The 16148-nt window shown below is 41.0% G+C and overlaps 1 protein-coding gene across 3 annotated transcripts in view; it reads left to right on the forward strand.

Moving 5' to 3' along the window:
• RYR3 (ryanodine receptor 3) overlaps positions 1-16148 on the forward strand; it is a 547436-nt gene that overhangs the window by 227352 nt on the left and 303936 nt on the right. For all 3 annotated transcript variants that reach the window (XM_080659255.1, XM_080659256.1, XM_080659257.1), the window contains exons 4-5: positions 10937-11011; positions 13245-13323. In XM_080659255.1, coding sequence (XP_080515381.1) covers positions 10937-11011; positions 13245-13323 — 154 coding nt within the window. The remainder of the gene's footprint in view (positions 1-10936; positions 11012-13244; positions 13324-16148) is intronic.

Below are 16148 nucleotides of genomic sequence, written 5' to 3' on the forward strand. Positions count from 1 at the left end.
CAGAGATGGCTGCCAGTCAGCTGTCTCTGCATCTCTGTGTTTCCAAGTCCCTGTGTCCCGTGCCCCAGTGCAGTAAACAATGATTGCTGCATGCACCTCTGCAAGAAAGCCACCCTCACTTTCCGACCCCATGGTCAACAGTCCAGCTTTTCCCCGTAGGAGTTTGGGTCCCCAGCATCTCCCCAGAAACTGGAGTTCAGAGTAATAGAGAGTTTGTCTCCCTTCAGGTTGAAAAAAGCAGCGCACCCAGTCACCTGCCACCAGCCCAATTCACGCACCTCCATTCCTCAGCTTTTCAGCACTTGTGCACATCTCAATGCTCTTTTCTCTTTCCTTCTAGTTGTAGAACTTCCACTCAGCCAGCTTTCCCATGGTTCTGGGTGATAGACATTTTGTCTTTTAGTTGTAGTTTTGAAATTGTTGTGTGAGTCAGCAGTTTAGGTATTTACCTATGTCACCATCTTGGTTCTCTCTATTTCATAATTTTAATTTTTAACATTATCCCAAGAGGCCCATGGAGAATGCCAAGAACGAGACCTCCTTTCAAGTGCCTATGCCTTCCTGGTTGGACTGCCCCAAACCCTTTCAGGGGATTTCGTCCTGATGATGGGGCCTTCTGTGGCCAATGATTCAGGAACCTCTGATTAAGAGTTTTAGATCCATACTAACCACTGCATTGCATGTAGAAAATCAAGGTATCAAAATTTTAAAAAGATTCCTTATACTTTTATAGTGTTTTTATGTCCCAGGGTGGGAGGCCCAGGAAAAGCTGGACTTGGTTACTACCCAGCTGAAGAGTAGGGTATTTGATCCAGCAAAGGTGGTGAAGACAAGGGTTTAGTGTCCTATGTTGGGTTTTTCAGGATTTCACATGTAGGGAGGGGATTAGGAAGATAGGAATGTGCTTATTGAGTTTCTGTTGTCATGGTCTCTGGTTCTGACTCCAGGTCACGGGTAGGACTAATCAGTCCATGCGTCCTCCTACCCCTGGGATACACTTTCTAAACCCCAGTGTGCTGCTCTAACTAATATTAAAGAGGCAAAATTGTCCCTATTACCTGAGTTTACACTCCAAGACCTGTTTGGAAAATGCCCCAGCAGTTCCTTGGATGTCATTTGAGCTGACAGTCCCATAGGTTTACCCCGCCGAGAAAAGTGAGGTGACTGAGTGTGGGGTCTTGGGAGTTTAGCCTGAAGGGGTTGATGGCCTGTAGTAGCAAGGAGAAGTGCAATCTGGTGGCTGGGAAAGGAGTCTTGGGAAGCATTAAACAGTGTAAAAAGCAAGGCTCGAGGAACAAGGATGGGATCCCAGGTGAAGGGTCTACCAAGCGCAGTCAGAAGAACCAGGACATTTGGGATCCAAGCAGAAGTGACTCCCTGTAGCAAACGATTTTTTTTCCCATGGAGTCTGGAGCTGGGCCTGAGGGAACTAGGAGGGTGTCACAGGTATCTTTGATAAAAGCTGACTTTTTAGGGTTTCCATTAAACACTCTGGAGTCAGTGCCTGAAAGCAGGCAGGCTAGCTATTCATCGGCCCATCTTTCATGTAGGGAAAGTCATTTATTAAGGATTCTAGCAAATTAATCACATCTTGAGCAACTAAAATTGTAACCAATAGACAAAACACTTTTATAGAACTCCATTTCTTTAAATACATGCAGCTTGTTGCTGCCCTCTATACACACATACTTTTTGTTAAAATGATAATATGGCAATAGTGTTAAAGAAAAAATCAGAAAAGCAACAGTCTGATGGTTCTCAATAAACCAAATGGCTATATTCATTTTCTCAGGTTTTCTGATCATCTATACTAATAAAAGAGAAACATGCAAATTAACCATCACTCCACTACACCCACAAGCCACGCCCACCAGCCAATCAGGAGCAAGTATGCAAATTAACCCAACCAAGATGGTGGCCGGCCATGGAGCTGGAGCAAGCAGGAGGCTTGGGTTGCCCTGACAATAGAGGAAGCTCAGCTTCCTGCCCTGGCTGGCCCTGGCCTCTGCTCAAGGCTATAAAGTTTCAATTATAGAAGATAAATAAATCCTAGATACTTGCTTCCAGCCGGCCCTGGCCTCCACCCAAGGAGGCGCTGAAAAAAAAAGAAAATGAAAAAAAGGAGGGGCTTGGACCTTGGATTGCCAGGGGGTGATCAGGCCACGATGGGATAGCAGGGGCCATTGGGGGTAAGCAGACCAGCAGGGGGGCCAGTTGGGGGTGAGCAGGCCACCAGTGGGGGTCAGTTGGAGGTGATCAGGACAGCGGGGGGGAAAGGTGGGGGCGAGCAGGCCAGCAGGGGGGCAGTTGGGGGTGAGAAGGCTGGCACGGGGAGAAGTTGGGGGTGATCTGGCTGGCAGGGGTGCATTTGGGGGCAAGCAGGCTGGCGGCGAGGGCAATTGGGGGTGAGCAGGCCGGCAGGCAGAGTGGTTAGGGGCAATCAGGCAGGCAGGCAGGCAAGTGAGCGGCTGGAGCCAGCAGTCCCCAATTGTGAGAGGGATGTCCGACTGCCGGTTTAGGCCTGATCCCTGTAAACCAGCAGTAGGACATCCTTCGAGGGGTCCAGATTGGAGAGGGTGCAGGCTGGGCTGAGGAACACTCCCCCCGTGCACAAATTTTGTGCACCGGGCCACTAGTTGCTGAATAAATAAAATTGTTAAAGTCATTTTGCATTCTGCCTTTTTCCCAGTGGTTTATGGTAAACACTTTCTGTGTTTCCATTCGCTCCTATAATGGTCGTTAACGGTCACAGGATAGACCATCCTGAAGAAGCCTGTGATTTACTAGATAGTATTTTTCTTTCAGATATTTAGGTTCTTTCCAGGTTTCTTTTTCCCCCTGTTATAATGTTCTTATCACAACTGTACGTACTTTTATTTGTTTGCTTCTCTTGAATTGTTCCCATAAATAGAATTATCACAGCAAAGATTATGGTCTTCTTATGGCTCTTTCATGCATCCCGATATTGCTTTGCAAAAGGGTTTTGCTCAATGCCAACTTATATTGGATCACACTGGCTAAATTGCAGCTCTCACAGTATTAGGGTCTTTCCCCATTTTTTCAAATTCAGATGATGTAAAATGATATACCAAAGTTGCTTTAATCATCATTCCTTTCATTTTATCTCCTTGGAGGAAATAAAATCTCTCCCATATGTTTTAATTTTATTCCTGATATGAATTGCTTACTCATATCCTTTTTCTATTTCTTTATGATGCTTGTTTTTCTTCTACATTTCAATGAGATGTTATCTCTTTTGTCAAAATGATACAAAGAATGTCTGTAGTCTATTAAATGTTGATGTTTCCATTGTTTTGAACTCTTGTCATCTTGGCATTATCTGTCTTTTGTTTCCTTCCAGTTCCTCTGTAAAGGGTCGTGGAGTATTTATTACATGCTAGTTGCTTTAGAATTTAATTTTTAAATGAAGTATTTAACTCTATTATCTATCCAGAATCTATCTTTCATATTTCTTGTGGATCCTACTGAATGCTTTTCTGATTTGCTATCCACATATTTGTGCTTGATAATCTTGCCATTTGCCCCATTATACTAAAAATCTGCTTTATTGTATGCTACATTTTAGGTTGGTTTATGAACTGCCTATACTGCGCTACATTCTTCTTTTTGAACCATTACCAGAATGAATTAGTTTTGCTTCTTACTGTTTATATTTCCAGTTAATTTTATAGCAAGTTATTTCCAAAATACCCTCTTGGAATTTTTATTAAAACCACATTAAATCTATAAGTTAAATTTAGGAGAACAAGCATTTACAAACATTACTAGTATTCTCATTCCATAACAATGAGAATGTAACCAAATCTAATTTCATTTTATAGTGTAAAGGTTTATAGTTTTATATTAAAGATTTAGCTCAGGTTCATTTTAAAGGTCTAGCTCATCATCTAAGTAAATTCCTTAAAAAAAAAAAAGTAATATCTTGTAGCAATCATTAATGGAATCTTTCATTATGTTTTCTAACTGAAAATACTGGGTTACTTGTCTTTTTCCCCCTCCTATTCAATGTTACTTGACTGGTTTTTTTGATTTGGGTTTTTTGTTTTTGTTTTTGTTTTTGTTTTTGGTGTGTTTTTTGTTATTGTTGTGTTGTTTATTTTTTACCTAAATGGCATCATTCTCATTTACTTGTCACATGTGTCAAAGTAAACCTCCTGGGCAAATATAAAGGGCCTCTAGCATAGGTAGGGAATGTTATTCTGTGACTTTCTAGAAAGGCTTCTTTCTATCCTTGATAGCCTAACAGACTAGAACTGAAGTGGGGTCGGGAAGAAAAGGAAAATGCAAACACATGTGCACATCCAGAAAATGTCATGCCGCCCAAGCCCCCCTGAGAAGGCATGATACATTCAGCAAGGGGCTTTCTAGAACCTGGGACCTCCAAAGTGGAATTTTGGGTTTCGGACTATGAAAGAAGGCAGTTCAGAGATCTAACAGTCTTGAAACATTCATGAGTGTATGCCTGGAGAGAAACAGAGTTCTTCCTCCTCTTTGTTGCTATAATAGGCTCATCTTACCAGGAGGCAGTGTCCTCTGGGCATCACCAAAAGAAATGTCAGTGACGGAATGAATTTTGAAATTACTAGTGAGATGATTGAAGTAATGATCTAGTGGAACATTTTTCCTCTGGACATGGCATCAGGGCACTTCACCAGCTTTGCCCTGCCCCACCCCCGTCCTTTGAGGTGGTACTACATGTTCTCCTCCTGCCAGTGGCTGCAGCCAAGGTTGCTCCTGGCAGAGACAGGACGGCCATCCCATTAAAGTCTCCTGGTCTTGAGTCTGGATCCTCCTTGTGAATAGATCCATGCAGTCTTCATTCCTAGAATGTTATTCTAGAATTAGCACTAAGTGAAAAGAGTGCAATTTGTAGTTAGACCCAAATTCAAATCCAAGCTCACAAGATGACGATGGGAAAGTTTCTCTTTTCCCAGTTGTAAAAGGGATACAAAAAGACCAATTATTATTTATTCCTTCAGGGAAAATGAATATGAAATGTGAAAATGAGTGCCTCCTATTGCCAGGCACTCATAAAAGTGATGTTGATGTGGTTCATTAGGCAGGGTAGATACACATCCAAAATAACATATGAATTCATATCGGCTAATAATAAATGCCATGAGGAGTGATGAGAGAAGACTTCTCTAATGAGATATCTGAGCACAGGACTTAAAGAAGGCTGGGAATGAGCCATGAAAATATTGAGGAAGAGCATTCCAGGCCATGAGGAACACATGTGCAGGGCCTGCAGTGGAGCGTGCCTGTGTGAGGAATAGAGAAATGACCATGTGACCAAAGCAGAGGGAGCAGTGGGGAGCATGCCTGGTAGGTGAGGAAGTCAGAGAAGTGAAGGGAACCAGATCCAGTAGGGTTGCAGGGACAGTCAGGAGGCCAGACCCAGCCTATGGTCTGTTTATGTATAGAACCTCTAGGTACAGGTGGCTTTTACATTTTGAAAAAAATTGCTTAAAATAAAGAAGACTATAAGAGAAACCATATGTATTCTTGCCAAGCCTGAAATATTTACTATTCGGTTTCTTCTTCTCCTTCTCCTTCTCCTTCTCCTTCTCCTTCTCCTTCTCCTTCTCCTTCTCCTTCTCCTTCTCCTTCTCCTTCTCCTTCTCCTTCTCCTTCTCCTTCTCCTTCTCCTCCTCCTCCTCCTCCTCCTCCTTCTCCTTCTCCTTCTCCTTCTCCTTCTCCTTCTCCTTCTCCTTCTCCTTCTCCTTCTCCTTCTCCTTCTCCTTCTCCTTCTCCTTCTCCTTCTCCTTCTCCTTCTCCTTCTCCTTCTCCTTCTCCTTCTCCTTCTCCTCCTCCTCCTCCTCCTCCTCCTCCTCCTCCTCCTCCTCCTCCTCCTCCTCCTTCTTCTTCTTCTTCTTCTTTTTTTTATGTTCTATTGTAGGTATTATTTTTTAATTAAATGTATTGGGGTGACGTTGGTTAATAAGATTGTATGGGTTTTAAGTGTACAATTCCATGACACATTATCTGTACATTGCATTGTGTGTTCACCACCCAAAGTCAAATCATCTTCCGTCACCATCTATTTAACCCCCTTTACCCTTTACTAGTCTCTCACACACACACATCCCCTCTCTCTGGTAACCACCATACTGTTGTCTGTGTCTATGAGTTTTTGTTTGTTTTCCTTGTTTGTTCATTTGTTGCTTTCACTTTTATATCCCACATATGAGTGAAATCATATGGTTCTTGACTTTGTCTGAATTAGCATGATATTCTCAAGACCCATTCATGCGGTCACAAATGGCATTATTTCATCTTTTCTTAGGGCTGAGTAGTATTCCATTTGTATATATACCACATCTTTATATAATCCTCTGTCACAGGACACTGGTTGTTTCCATGTCTTGACCACCATGAATAAAACTACAGTGACTATGGGGTGCATATATCTTTGCAAAGAAATTTTTCGGGTAGATACCCAGAAGAGGGATTGCTCCATCATATTGCAACTCGATTCTTAATTTTTAAGGAACCTCCATAGTCTTTACCATAGTGGCTGTACCAGTTATGTTCCCACCTTTTTCTTCACAACCTCTCCAACACTTGTTATTCGTCTTGTTGATAATAGCCATTCTAACAGGTGTGAGGTGTTATCTTATTCTGGTTTTGATTTACATTTCCCTAATAGCTAGTGAGGTTACACATCTTTTCATGTATCTGTTGGCCATTTCTTTATCTTCTTGGGAGCCAAAAACATACAATAGAGAAAAGAAAGCCTCTTCAATTAATGGTGCTGGGAAAATTAGAAAGCCACACGCAAAAAAATGAAACTAGACTACTGTTTCTAATTTTTGTACAAAAATTAACTCAAAATAGATCATAGACCTGATACTATCTAATCTTTTACAGAGAATATTTGCCAACTCCTGATCCAATATCCTGGAGGCTATGGTGAAAGGAAGTCAGAGGTTGCGGATTGGGGGTGGAGGGTTGAGCAAGAAAGTAACATAATGTGATCAATGGTCTTTAAAGGACGCTCTGACTGCCTGCCGTATGAACTCAGAATATGAAAGGGAGATTACAGCAGGAAGCAGCGTTAGGAGCCACGATGATAGTCCAAATGAGAGAGGGAGCAGTAGACTAGCCTGGTAGCAGTGGGGTGGTAAGTAGTTGATACAAAATCTCTTTTGAAGGTGGCACCACAGGGGCTTAGGAATGACTGTGGAGTATGATGCGAGCAAGAAAGGAGTAAAGGATGACTCCAAGATTTTTTATCTCCATTCTCTCTTTATGCTCTCGTGGAAACTGAATGAGTGAATGATCTTTTCTGCCCCTAGGGTTTTACACCTCAGTTTTCCCACCATTTTGCAGTCAGGGTTATCTCCTTAAGGTACAGTTTTGATGGTGACACTGACCAGTGTCCCCTCGGCCATTGAACAGTCATGATAGCCCACCCAGCATCTGTGTCCTGACTCATTTCCAGCTGTTTTCTTCTATTGACCCCAACACTGATCAGTGAAACAAATGGCTGCTTGTCCCCAAGTGCACTTCATACTTTCCACCTCCAGGTCTTCACCCATGTGGGTTCCTCTTTCTTACCATCGTTACATGTCAACAGTCCTATCAGGATGTTATGGTCTACCTTTTCCATAAAACTATTCCTTAATACCCTCTTTACCCTCCTGGTCTGTCCCAATGCTCTGTGTCTTTAACTCTTTTAACTGACATGTTGTTTCTATTCATAACAATTTTTTTATGCAGTCTTATCTCCCCTACCAGACTATACAGAAGGAGACAATGGAACATATGGCTAAATTCCTGGTCTTTGTTAAATCCTAGTCCTGCACTTGGAACCTGTACAACTTTAAGTAAATTACTTCATCTCTTTAAGCCTCAGTTTGTGTTGCTGTAAAATGGAGATAATTACCATAGTTACTTCACAGCACTAATTAAGAAGATAAAATGAGTTGATTCATGTACAACACTTGGTATAATTCTGTGCCTTCTGCATAATTAGGGCTCATTTAATTCCAGCAATGATGCGAATTCCCCTTCATTGTAGAGCTGCGGAAGTATTTTGTATCCTATTTTCCTGGTGCTTTGTAAACCCATCTTGTATACAGTAGGCTAATGAATATGTTATGAAAAGCTGGGAGAAATGAGCTCAAGTTCTGGAGTTAACTTTGAGTGCAGTTCCCACCACGCCCATCTGTATGATGTGTGCCAAGATGCCCTCTTTGAGCTTCAGGTTCCTCACATGTGAAGTGGGAAACCATTTCTAACTGGGAGGGTTATGAGAATGAGCTGTGATGGTACATACGGCACCTGAGGTGTAGTGTGTGCCCAACAGTAGCTCTCACAAGGAGGAGGAGGATGGTCAAAACTCCTGAAGGGAAAACCTCTCCACTTCTAGCATGAAGCTTGGTCTTTCCTTAAAGCAGTGGTTCTCAGTGTGGTCACCAGACTAGCAGCATCAGTGTCCTGTCCCCTGCAATGGGTTAGAAATGCAGGTTCTCAGGCCCCACCCCAGGCCTGATGGAATGAATGCTGTGGAATGGAGTCAGCAGCCTCTGCTTTAACCAGTGATGTGCACCTGTGGCTGAGAAATGTGGCCCCAAAAGTGGGAGAAGCTGGGCTGGGAGAACGCTCCAGGACTGTACTGTCCCCTTCAATCCCAGTGGGGAAGTGATGTCTCTCTAGTGTCTTTTCTCTTGTCACCATAATAAAGGACATGAGGGCCAGAGAAGGGAGGAGCACAAGCTCTTTAGTGCTGCTTTTTGGGGTCAGCAACATTTGGCTCTTTACTTATGATTACTCACAGACTTGGTAGAAATGAAAAGGAAGGTGTGACCCATGGTCAACACTAGAAAATGTGATTTAGTCTGTAGTTCAATTTGAGACATGGGACTCATTTGGGAGCATACACCTACAACATAAGCCATCATGACCTCTCAGTTAACATGTGATAATACAATGTACAGTGAAAATATCGATTGGACTGACAAGATGTAAATTTAATATGACTAATTTTAACAAAAGCTGTTAATACATTTGTAAATACAGCAGCTAAGGTTATTTCAAACCAGAGGCCCATTGCACGATTCGTGCAATAGGCCTTCCTTCCCTTGGCTTCCAGCACCGGTGGAGTCTGCAGTCTTTGTCTTCGCTGCAGCCAGAGTGCTGCTCCTGTAGATCCCTTCGCCCCCACCTCCCCGCCCTCCCTCTCATAGCAGGCATCCTACCCCACCCAACCACTCCATGCCTGGAGCAGTTGGGCGACTGCCATCTTTGTCCGTCTAATTTGCATATTCCCTCCTGATTGGCTGGTGGGTGTAGCAGAGTAATGGTCAATTTGTATGTTTCTCTTTTATTAGTGTAGATGATTTCAAGCAATTTGGAAATATTGTGAAGAAGAACATTTAATTCCTCCACAGTATTAAAGTCTTAAATAGCTCCATAGCCATAGTTATGTATAGTTATATAACTATATAAAGTTATAACTGTGTATATATCTATATCTATCTATATATATAGAGAGAGAGAGAAAGAGAGTTACATATAGTTATCCACTTTTTTTAAATAAGATACTACGTTTATGTTTTTTTCTTTTCTTTAGGCTTATTGTATGACATGAAAAATCATCTCTTTGACAGAGTGATTCTGTTCATCCAAGTTGAGTTTAATTAAAATCACTCCAGGCTTTATTTTCCAACCTCTGCCTTCTCTCCATGCCCCTGGCTTTCCCCCCATTGCTTGTGGCTCTGATAGAGGGTAGATATAGGTGAGGTACAGCATCTCAGACCAGGCCCCTGGGCTGTGAGTCTGTAGCTCCAAATAAAATGTGGTGCATAAAAGATGCCCTTGGCATATAGAAGGAAAATGTTATAATTTCTCTATATGATTAATTTTAAACGTAAGCTTTGGATTCTCTTTTTGTGTGTGTGTATTTGGGGGTGGGGAGCCTATGTACAAATATTTTTTCCTAAAAAGGGTATGTGATCAAAATAATTTGATCATATCTGAGGGCAGGTTAACATTACAGAAAGATTTATGTAAAAGATTGAAAATGTTGATGCTAAAATACTCTAGAATTTTCTGTAAATTTCATTTTTCCATGTTACCTGGAAATGATAGTTTTGTCTCATATCATGTACTCAGTTGAAATGGTTATATGTGGATCCAACTAAGGAAAAAGATAGGAAGCAACACAGTGGCTTTCTGGAGGGCTGCCTCTTCTCTCGTGCCTCCTGCTCCGACTGGGTGGGCTGCCACTGGGTGAACAGCCAAAGTGAAGTTGCCTGGTGAGGCAGCCAAGGTACCTCGATGGTCCCTCAACTGAAGGATCTATTTCTGCAGAATTTGCCCTTTTAAAGCCTTGATGTCCAAGCTACCTCTCGTTGGTCAGATTTGGGTAAATAGGACACTTTAAGTGAGTGGGCAAAAGGCACAGGAGCCATAAAGGGAAAAGACCACCAGTCACAGCATGTGCCCATCCACCTGCCCCAAGCTGCCTTTCTATGGCTAGCCTGTAGTTACATCACATTTGTTTCTCTCTCTCACTCTGAATGCTTCTGAGAAGTTTCAAAGGAAGGTAAGGAGTGCCTATCTCATTGCCATGCTGCTCCGGTAGAACAGCTCTGCGTCTCTGCTGATGCCAGGCAGGGGCCCTTTTGGAAAAGAAGTTTGGCCCAACACACCCTCTCCCAAGTATGTTGCATGACCATGGTATGTGATCAAAATAATTTGATCATATCTGAGGGCAGGTTAACATTCTCCCCCCGCCCCCACCCAACCCTGCCCGTAGGCTGGCCACTCTCTTCTAGAATGAATTTTTTTGGAGCTTTGCAATGTGTCTTTTCCTTGTAGTTTGTCTTATAGGATTCTTGTGCTGCTTTGCTTTGCGAGAGGCCACAAGCTGGCCCGTGCTGACATTGTCCCTCTCCTTCCCCACCAGGCAGCACAAGGGGGTGGCCACAGGACCCTGCTCTATGGCCATGCAATTCTCCTGCGGCACTCTTTTAGCGGAATGGTAAGCACATCTGGGTGTTCACTTTCACCATTCAAGGAGGAGGGGAAAGATAAAGAGGGGGGAAAGTACAGGAAACCAGCAAGTGTGATCAAATTAACAGCAGATATAACATTGTTGTCTTGGCATTTCCTTTGTATAACTTACCTCAATTTGCAATTCTATATTTCATTTGCATAATATCTGACCCCCTTCTTCCCCACTCCATGAAGGAAAGGACCATGTCTTTATTTAACTAAACATAATCCCACCAAGTACAGTACTTTGACATACTAGATTCTCAGTAATGATTTGCTTCATTGATCAAATAAACTATGGGGTAACTGACTTCTCAAGTATACAAGGATAACCAGCACAGGGGAAAATCCACCAAATGAAATTTTCATGAAATCTTTCCTCTTTCACTAGCTAAAGGACATGGGATGATATCCATTGCCTTCAGTGCTGGAAGAGTTTGAAGATATTATTTCCAGAGGCAGGAGAAAGCTGACTAAGCTATAGCTAATTAGGGATCTAAACCCCAAATTAACCCGAATGGTGAAAACTTATGTAACTTGAAATTTTTTTCCAAGTTTTAAATAAATTTGTAAACAACAGACATTGTAGATCTTTGGCAGGGCGTTAAAGAGATTAGTGTGATCTCAATCAACTATAATCTGTGCCAACTTGAGTCACATTCACTCCCAGTCCCTGCCTGTAGCATCCTCACTAGCAATCTGTGGAAGGAAGATTTGTCTTCTTTCTCTGTTCTAATGGAAACTGTTAAATTCATTCAAGATTTCACTTTCACACATTTACACCTGCAGCACACCGCAAAGTTCATCTCAATGCTTAAACTATCAGATTGGCAGCAGGAGCAGCAGCTGCCTCTTAAATAATGCATTCATTACAGCATTTCCTTCCCTGAGCACTGGTAAGAAAGTTGACCTTTTCAGCTTGAACGTTCATCTGTTTTAGTCCTTCATGGCAAAGGACAGAGAACAAAAATGACCAAATGCAAGGTTGTCCAAGCAGGAGATGGGGACATTTACAGAGTGGGGAAACTTTGTACTCAGCCAATCTCTAGGACTAAGAGGTGATCATTTTTCTTTCAGAACCTGGTGCTTATCCATAAGGGAAAATAAAACCTTAATACCTCTCTTTTTCTACCTACATACAACAATAAAAACCTCAAACAGCACACTTTTCCCTGGCCTTAAAAACTCAGGCTAACATCATGGTAGAGATATGAAGGCCCATGTTATTCATCATTAGATTTACTGCCCTTCCAAAAAATCCCACTCACAGTTAACATAAACTCTACACTGCTCCTTTAGGAGCAGCTCTGAGAACAGAGCCTGTGAGATATGGCTCTGCACAGTGCGGTGACTCTTCATCTTCTGGATGCAGAGAATTAGGAGTAGAACCCAGAAAGCGCGTTCCAAGTGCTTGTCTGTCTCCCAGGCTAATCCTAAAGTCAGCCGCTGGGCCTGTCAATAGAGGAGATGGGGAACAGGCCAGGGTTTTGTTTTCTTCCTTCATTAAGTTATTTTTAAAATCATTGTTAGGTTTTGCATGCCCATGTATTTTTATAATTGGAAATATATAGACATAATTTGAGATGTTTTAAAGTTCGCAGAAAATTTGAAAAACAGGAAATAAATAGCAGTGGGGGAATCATCATAGTCTGTGCCTCTGTCCAGGATAACTTCTGCTATCAGTTTGTATCATTTCTTTTAGCCTGGTTGCTAGGCATTTCAATTTTGCATATATGTTAACCCTACAAATATGCTATTTTGTATTTGTTCCATGCTATTTCACAATCTTGATAAAAGCAATTAATGGTAACATAATAGACCATAAAAAGGAAGTACCAAATTTGATCAATCTTTCTATTATTGTTGGTCATTTATGTTCCATTTATATTGTTTCCAGTTTAAAGGTTTCTCAGAGTGTCTTTGAACTAAAGCATACCTAATATGTCAAACTTATCTCTACAACATATAGTCACATAAGCTAAGTCACAGGGCCATCAGACAAGATGCAGTCTTTGACATCATAACATTTTCCCCAAGAACATCTTTGAGGTTTTCAATATATTGTAAAAGTATATTTCAAAAGTATTATAATAATGAACAAGGTAAGCCCTTTTCACAGTAGCTCAATGTTGACATTGACAACTGGGAGCCAGCTAGTGTTGAGATGCCAAGACCTGATAGAAGAGTATGACTTCACGAGCATCTGTCTTGTTTCACAGTATCTAACATGTTTGACTACATCAAGATCCCAGACAGATAAACTTGCCTTTGATGTAGGCCTGCGGGAACATGCCACAGGTAAGTCCACATTCCCAGATCTCCTGCTCAGTGGGGTCTCAGGAAGGATACAGAATATGTTATTCACTTGGGATTTCAAACCAACTAACCACTGGGGTCAAGATATAGGTCTGATAAAATTGTGGAGAATGATGAAGAATGCATGATGGAAACATAGGAACCAAGACTAGGAAAACACAATGCTTTAAGCACTGTCTGTCAGTCTCAAAGAAAACAGTTTTATAGGGTTAAGTACTGATAATAAATGGTGAGGTTATTCCTGATAAGAACCAATGGTAATAACTGCTAAAAACACAGATAGCACAATAAGGGCTTCAATATGTAGTAGAGGGTCTAGAACAAAGGAGTAGTACCATTTTATTCTGCTGTGAACCAGCTATTTCTAAAGAAATGTTCTCAAATGTTAGTTAGTGACATGGCCATCGTGTTTTTTACCATTCCAATGCATCAACTTAATTATCATATACTTTATATTTTCTTTAAATTTACTTACTTTTATACTTAAAATTTTAGAACTACTTGCCATAAAAATAAATATAATGAAAAGAAACTCATGTCATTAAATAATTGAAGCATTGTTGTCAAATATTATGAAAATGTTCATGATACTAGTATAGAAGCTCTAAATTTAAACCTTTTTCTTTTTTAAATAGAAGGTTTAAAGGAATAATAAATATAATATAAAGTTCTCACTATATGATTAAATGTTGCTTAATTGTTTTTTACCACCAGCAATATACATCATATACTTATTTTTAGTTTAGTCACAATATTGACAGTCAAGATAACTATAGTTATTTATTTATATCATAGTATCAAAGAAAGGTCTGACTTGCTGTGGGTTATTCCAAAGACCAATGGAGCAGTGGATAGGAGTTGAAAGGAAGTATATTTCACATCAGTGAAGGAAACCACTTTCTAATCCTACAATTATTCAGCAGAGGAGCAGCTGGCCTTGGGATGTAGAGTGCTCCCTGTGGTTGGAAACATTCATGGGAAATCTGAGCATCTTCCAAGGGCATTCCATATGGAATTTCTGCTCAGTTTAGAAGTTAGGCTATGTACCAATCCAGATTCTTGGTTGAAAACAGTGGAAACTTGTTCAGGCTATCTCAAGCAGAATGAGAATTTACTGGAAGAATGTTGGGTAGAACCCACCCTAAAGCTGAAGCCCCAGTCTTGGAAAAGGGGCAGGAACAAAGAGAGACCAGGGAAGAGAAAACAGCATAGGTCCCATGGCAGAAAGAGTCTTCCTGGATGCAGTCTTTGACATCATAACATTTTCCCCAAAAGAGGAGGAAGAGATCATTGTTAGGTAGCTAAAGAACAAAAGTCCATGTGAATGTTCTAAAACTGTCAGTTCAGAAGGGAATGATGCAGATTATCTTATTTGCAAATGATGTAGACAAAAACTCTGGAGTTTAAACCATGTGTACCTTCTGTTCCTGCATCAGACACAGTGGTGTCTCAGAATGCCTGAGGAGAAACCCTTTCTCTCCTCCTATTTGTACAAAGTAGAAAAGTGGGCCTGCCTCAGCTCATTATATTTTCCCCCTAAAATAAGAATATATTTGAGTTTGATTTAAGGTTGCTTTGTTTTCAGCTAAAGTGTTATTCTTAAAATACACTTTCCTCTAAGTTGCTGTCAACATTTTCTGAAAATTATAAATTGAGAGAAGTACCACATTCTGAATGGAAGTTGGTATTTAATTTAAGCCAGCTGTCAGTCTTGGAGCACGTAATCAGAAAAGTTATGAGGTCACTCTGTTTACATCAATAAAATGACTTTAGACTTTTTGAGAGTTGGGAAGAAAGGGAGAAAAACCACCTCCTATTCATGTGTTCAGGAAATCTATTTTTTTAAATATTAGAGCCTCCACTAAAAATAGAGGGAATTTGCATCAGATATTACCCTATAAATTCCTAAAAACAGATATGATATGAAGTCTGCTGACAGGTGAACACATGAGCCAACCCCCATTCAAGTTGGCTGATCAGAAGCTGAGTTTGGCAGAAGACAGGTGGAAAGGGGTTGACCAGGTGTTCACGAAAACCTAGAGCCTTTTAAAATAATTTATTTTACCTCTCTCACACAAATCCATTTCAAACTCATCCTTGAAGAAGGCCAGCTTGGTATTTGTGAGGGAGAAGGAGAATGCATGTATAGCGCAGATAAGTTTGTGTTGCCTGAGGAGGGACCTCTCACTTCAGGAGGAGATTCGCTCAGAATCCAACAGAGTGCCATTGTGTTTCCTGCCAGGTCATTCTCTGAATGCACCTTTGGTTCAGAAACCTCTTCTGAGTTGAAAACAAGTAAATGCTCAATAGTTCAGTTTAGTATCTAGGAAAATGTGAGGAGAGAAGTTTGGAGGCAGTTTCTTGAGCAATTCTAGAATCACCACTACATGGAGGATATTAAATAATTTGACTTACTTAAAATAATTTGTGATAAGTTCCCCCTTGGTTTTGATTACTGAGTTCTTTCTTTTCTCCTTTTAAGGGTTTTTGTTGTTTCTTGTTTTTAGCATTTAGACATAAATGTAGAATTAGACTTAAGAGGAAATAAATATGAAAAAACAGTGCTTTTAGTGTTTTCCTTGTATATATTTTAGGGCCATCAACTGGCCCATATCCTATTGATTCTGGGAACAGCCCTGACCACTGAGCTGTTCCAGGAGAGAGCAGGAGAATGAGTAGACTCTTCCCCCATGTGCCTACTTAAGACCTACTTTATCCCAAATGCCCTTGGTGGCCCAGAGTACAGAATAGATACAAGTATCACATTTCCCTGCAAATGTATAGGTCAACCTCTTTTGTCATGAAAT

Source organism: Plecotus auritus (genome assembly GCF_963455305.1).
Source record: "Plecotus auritus genome assembly, chromosome: 1".
Classification (NCBI taxonomy): Eukaryota; Metazoa; Chordata; class Mammalia; order Chiroptera; family Vespertilionidae; genus Plecotus; species Plecotus auritus.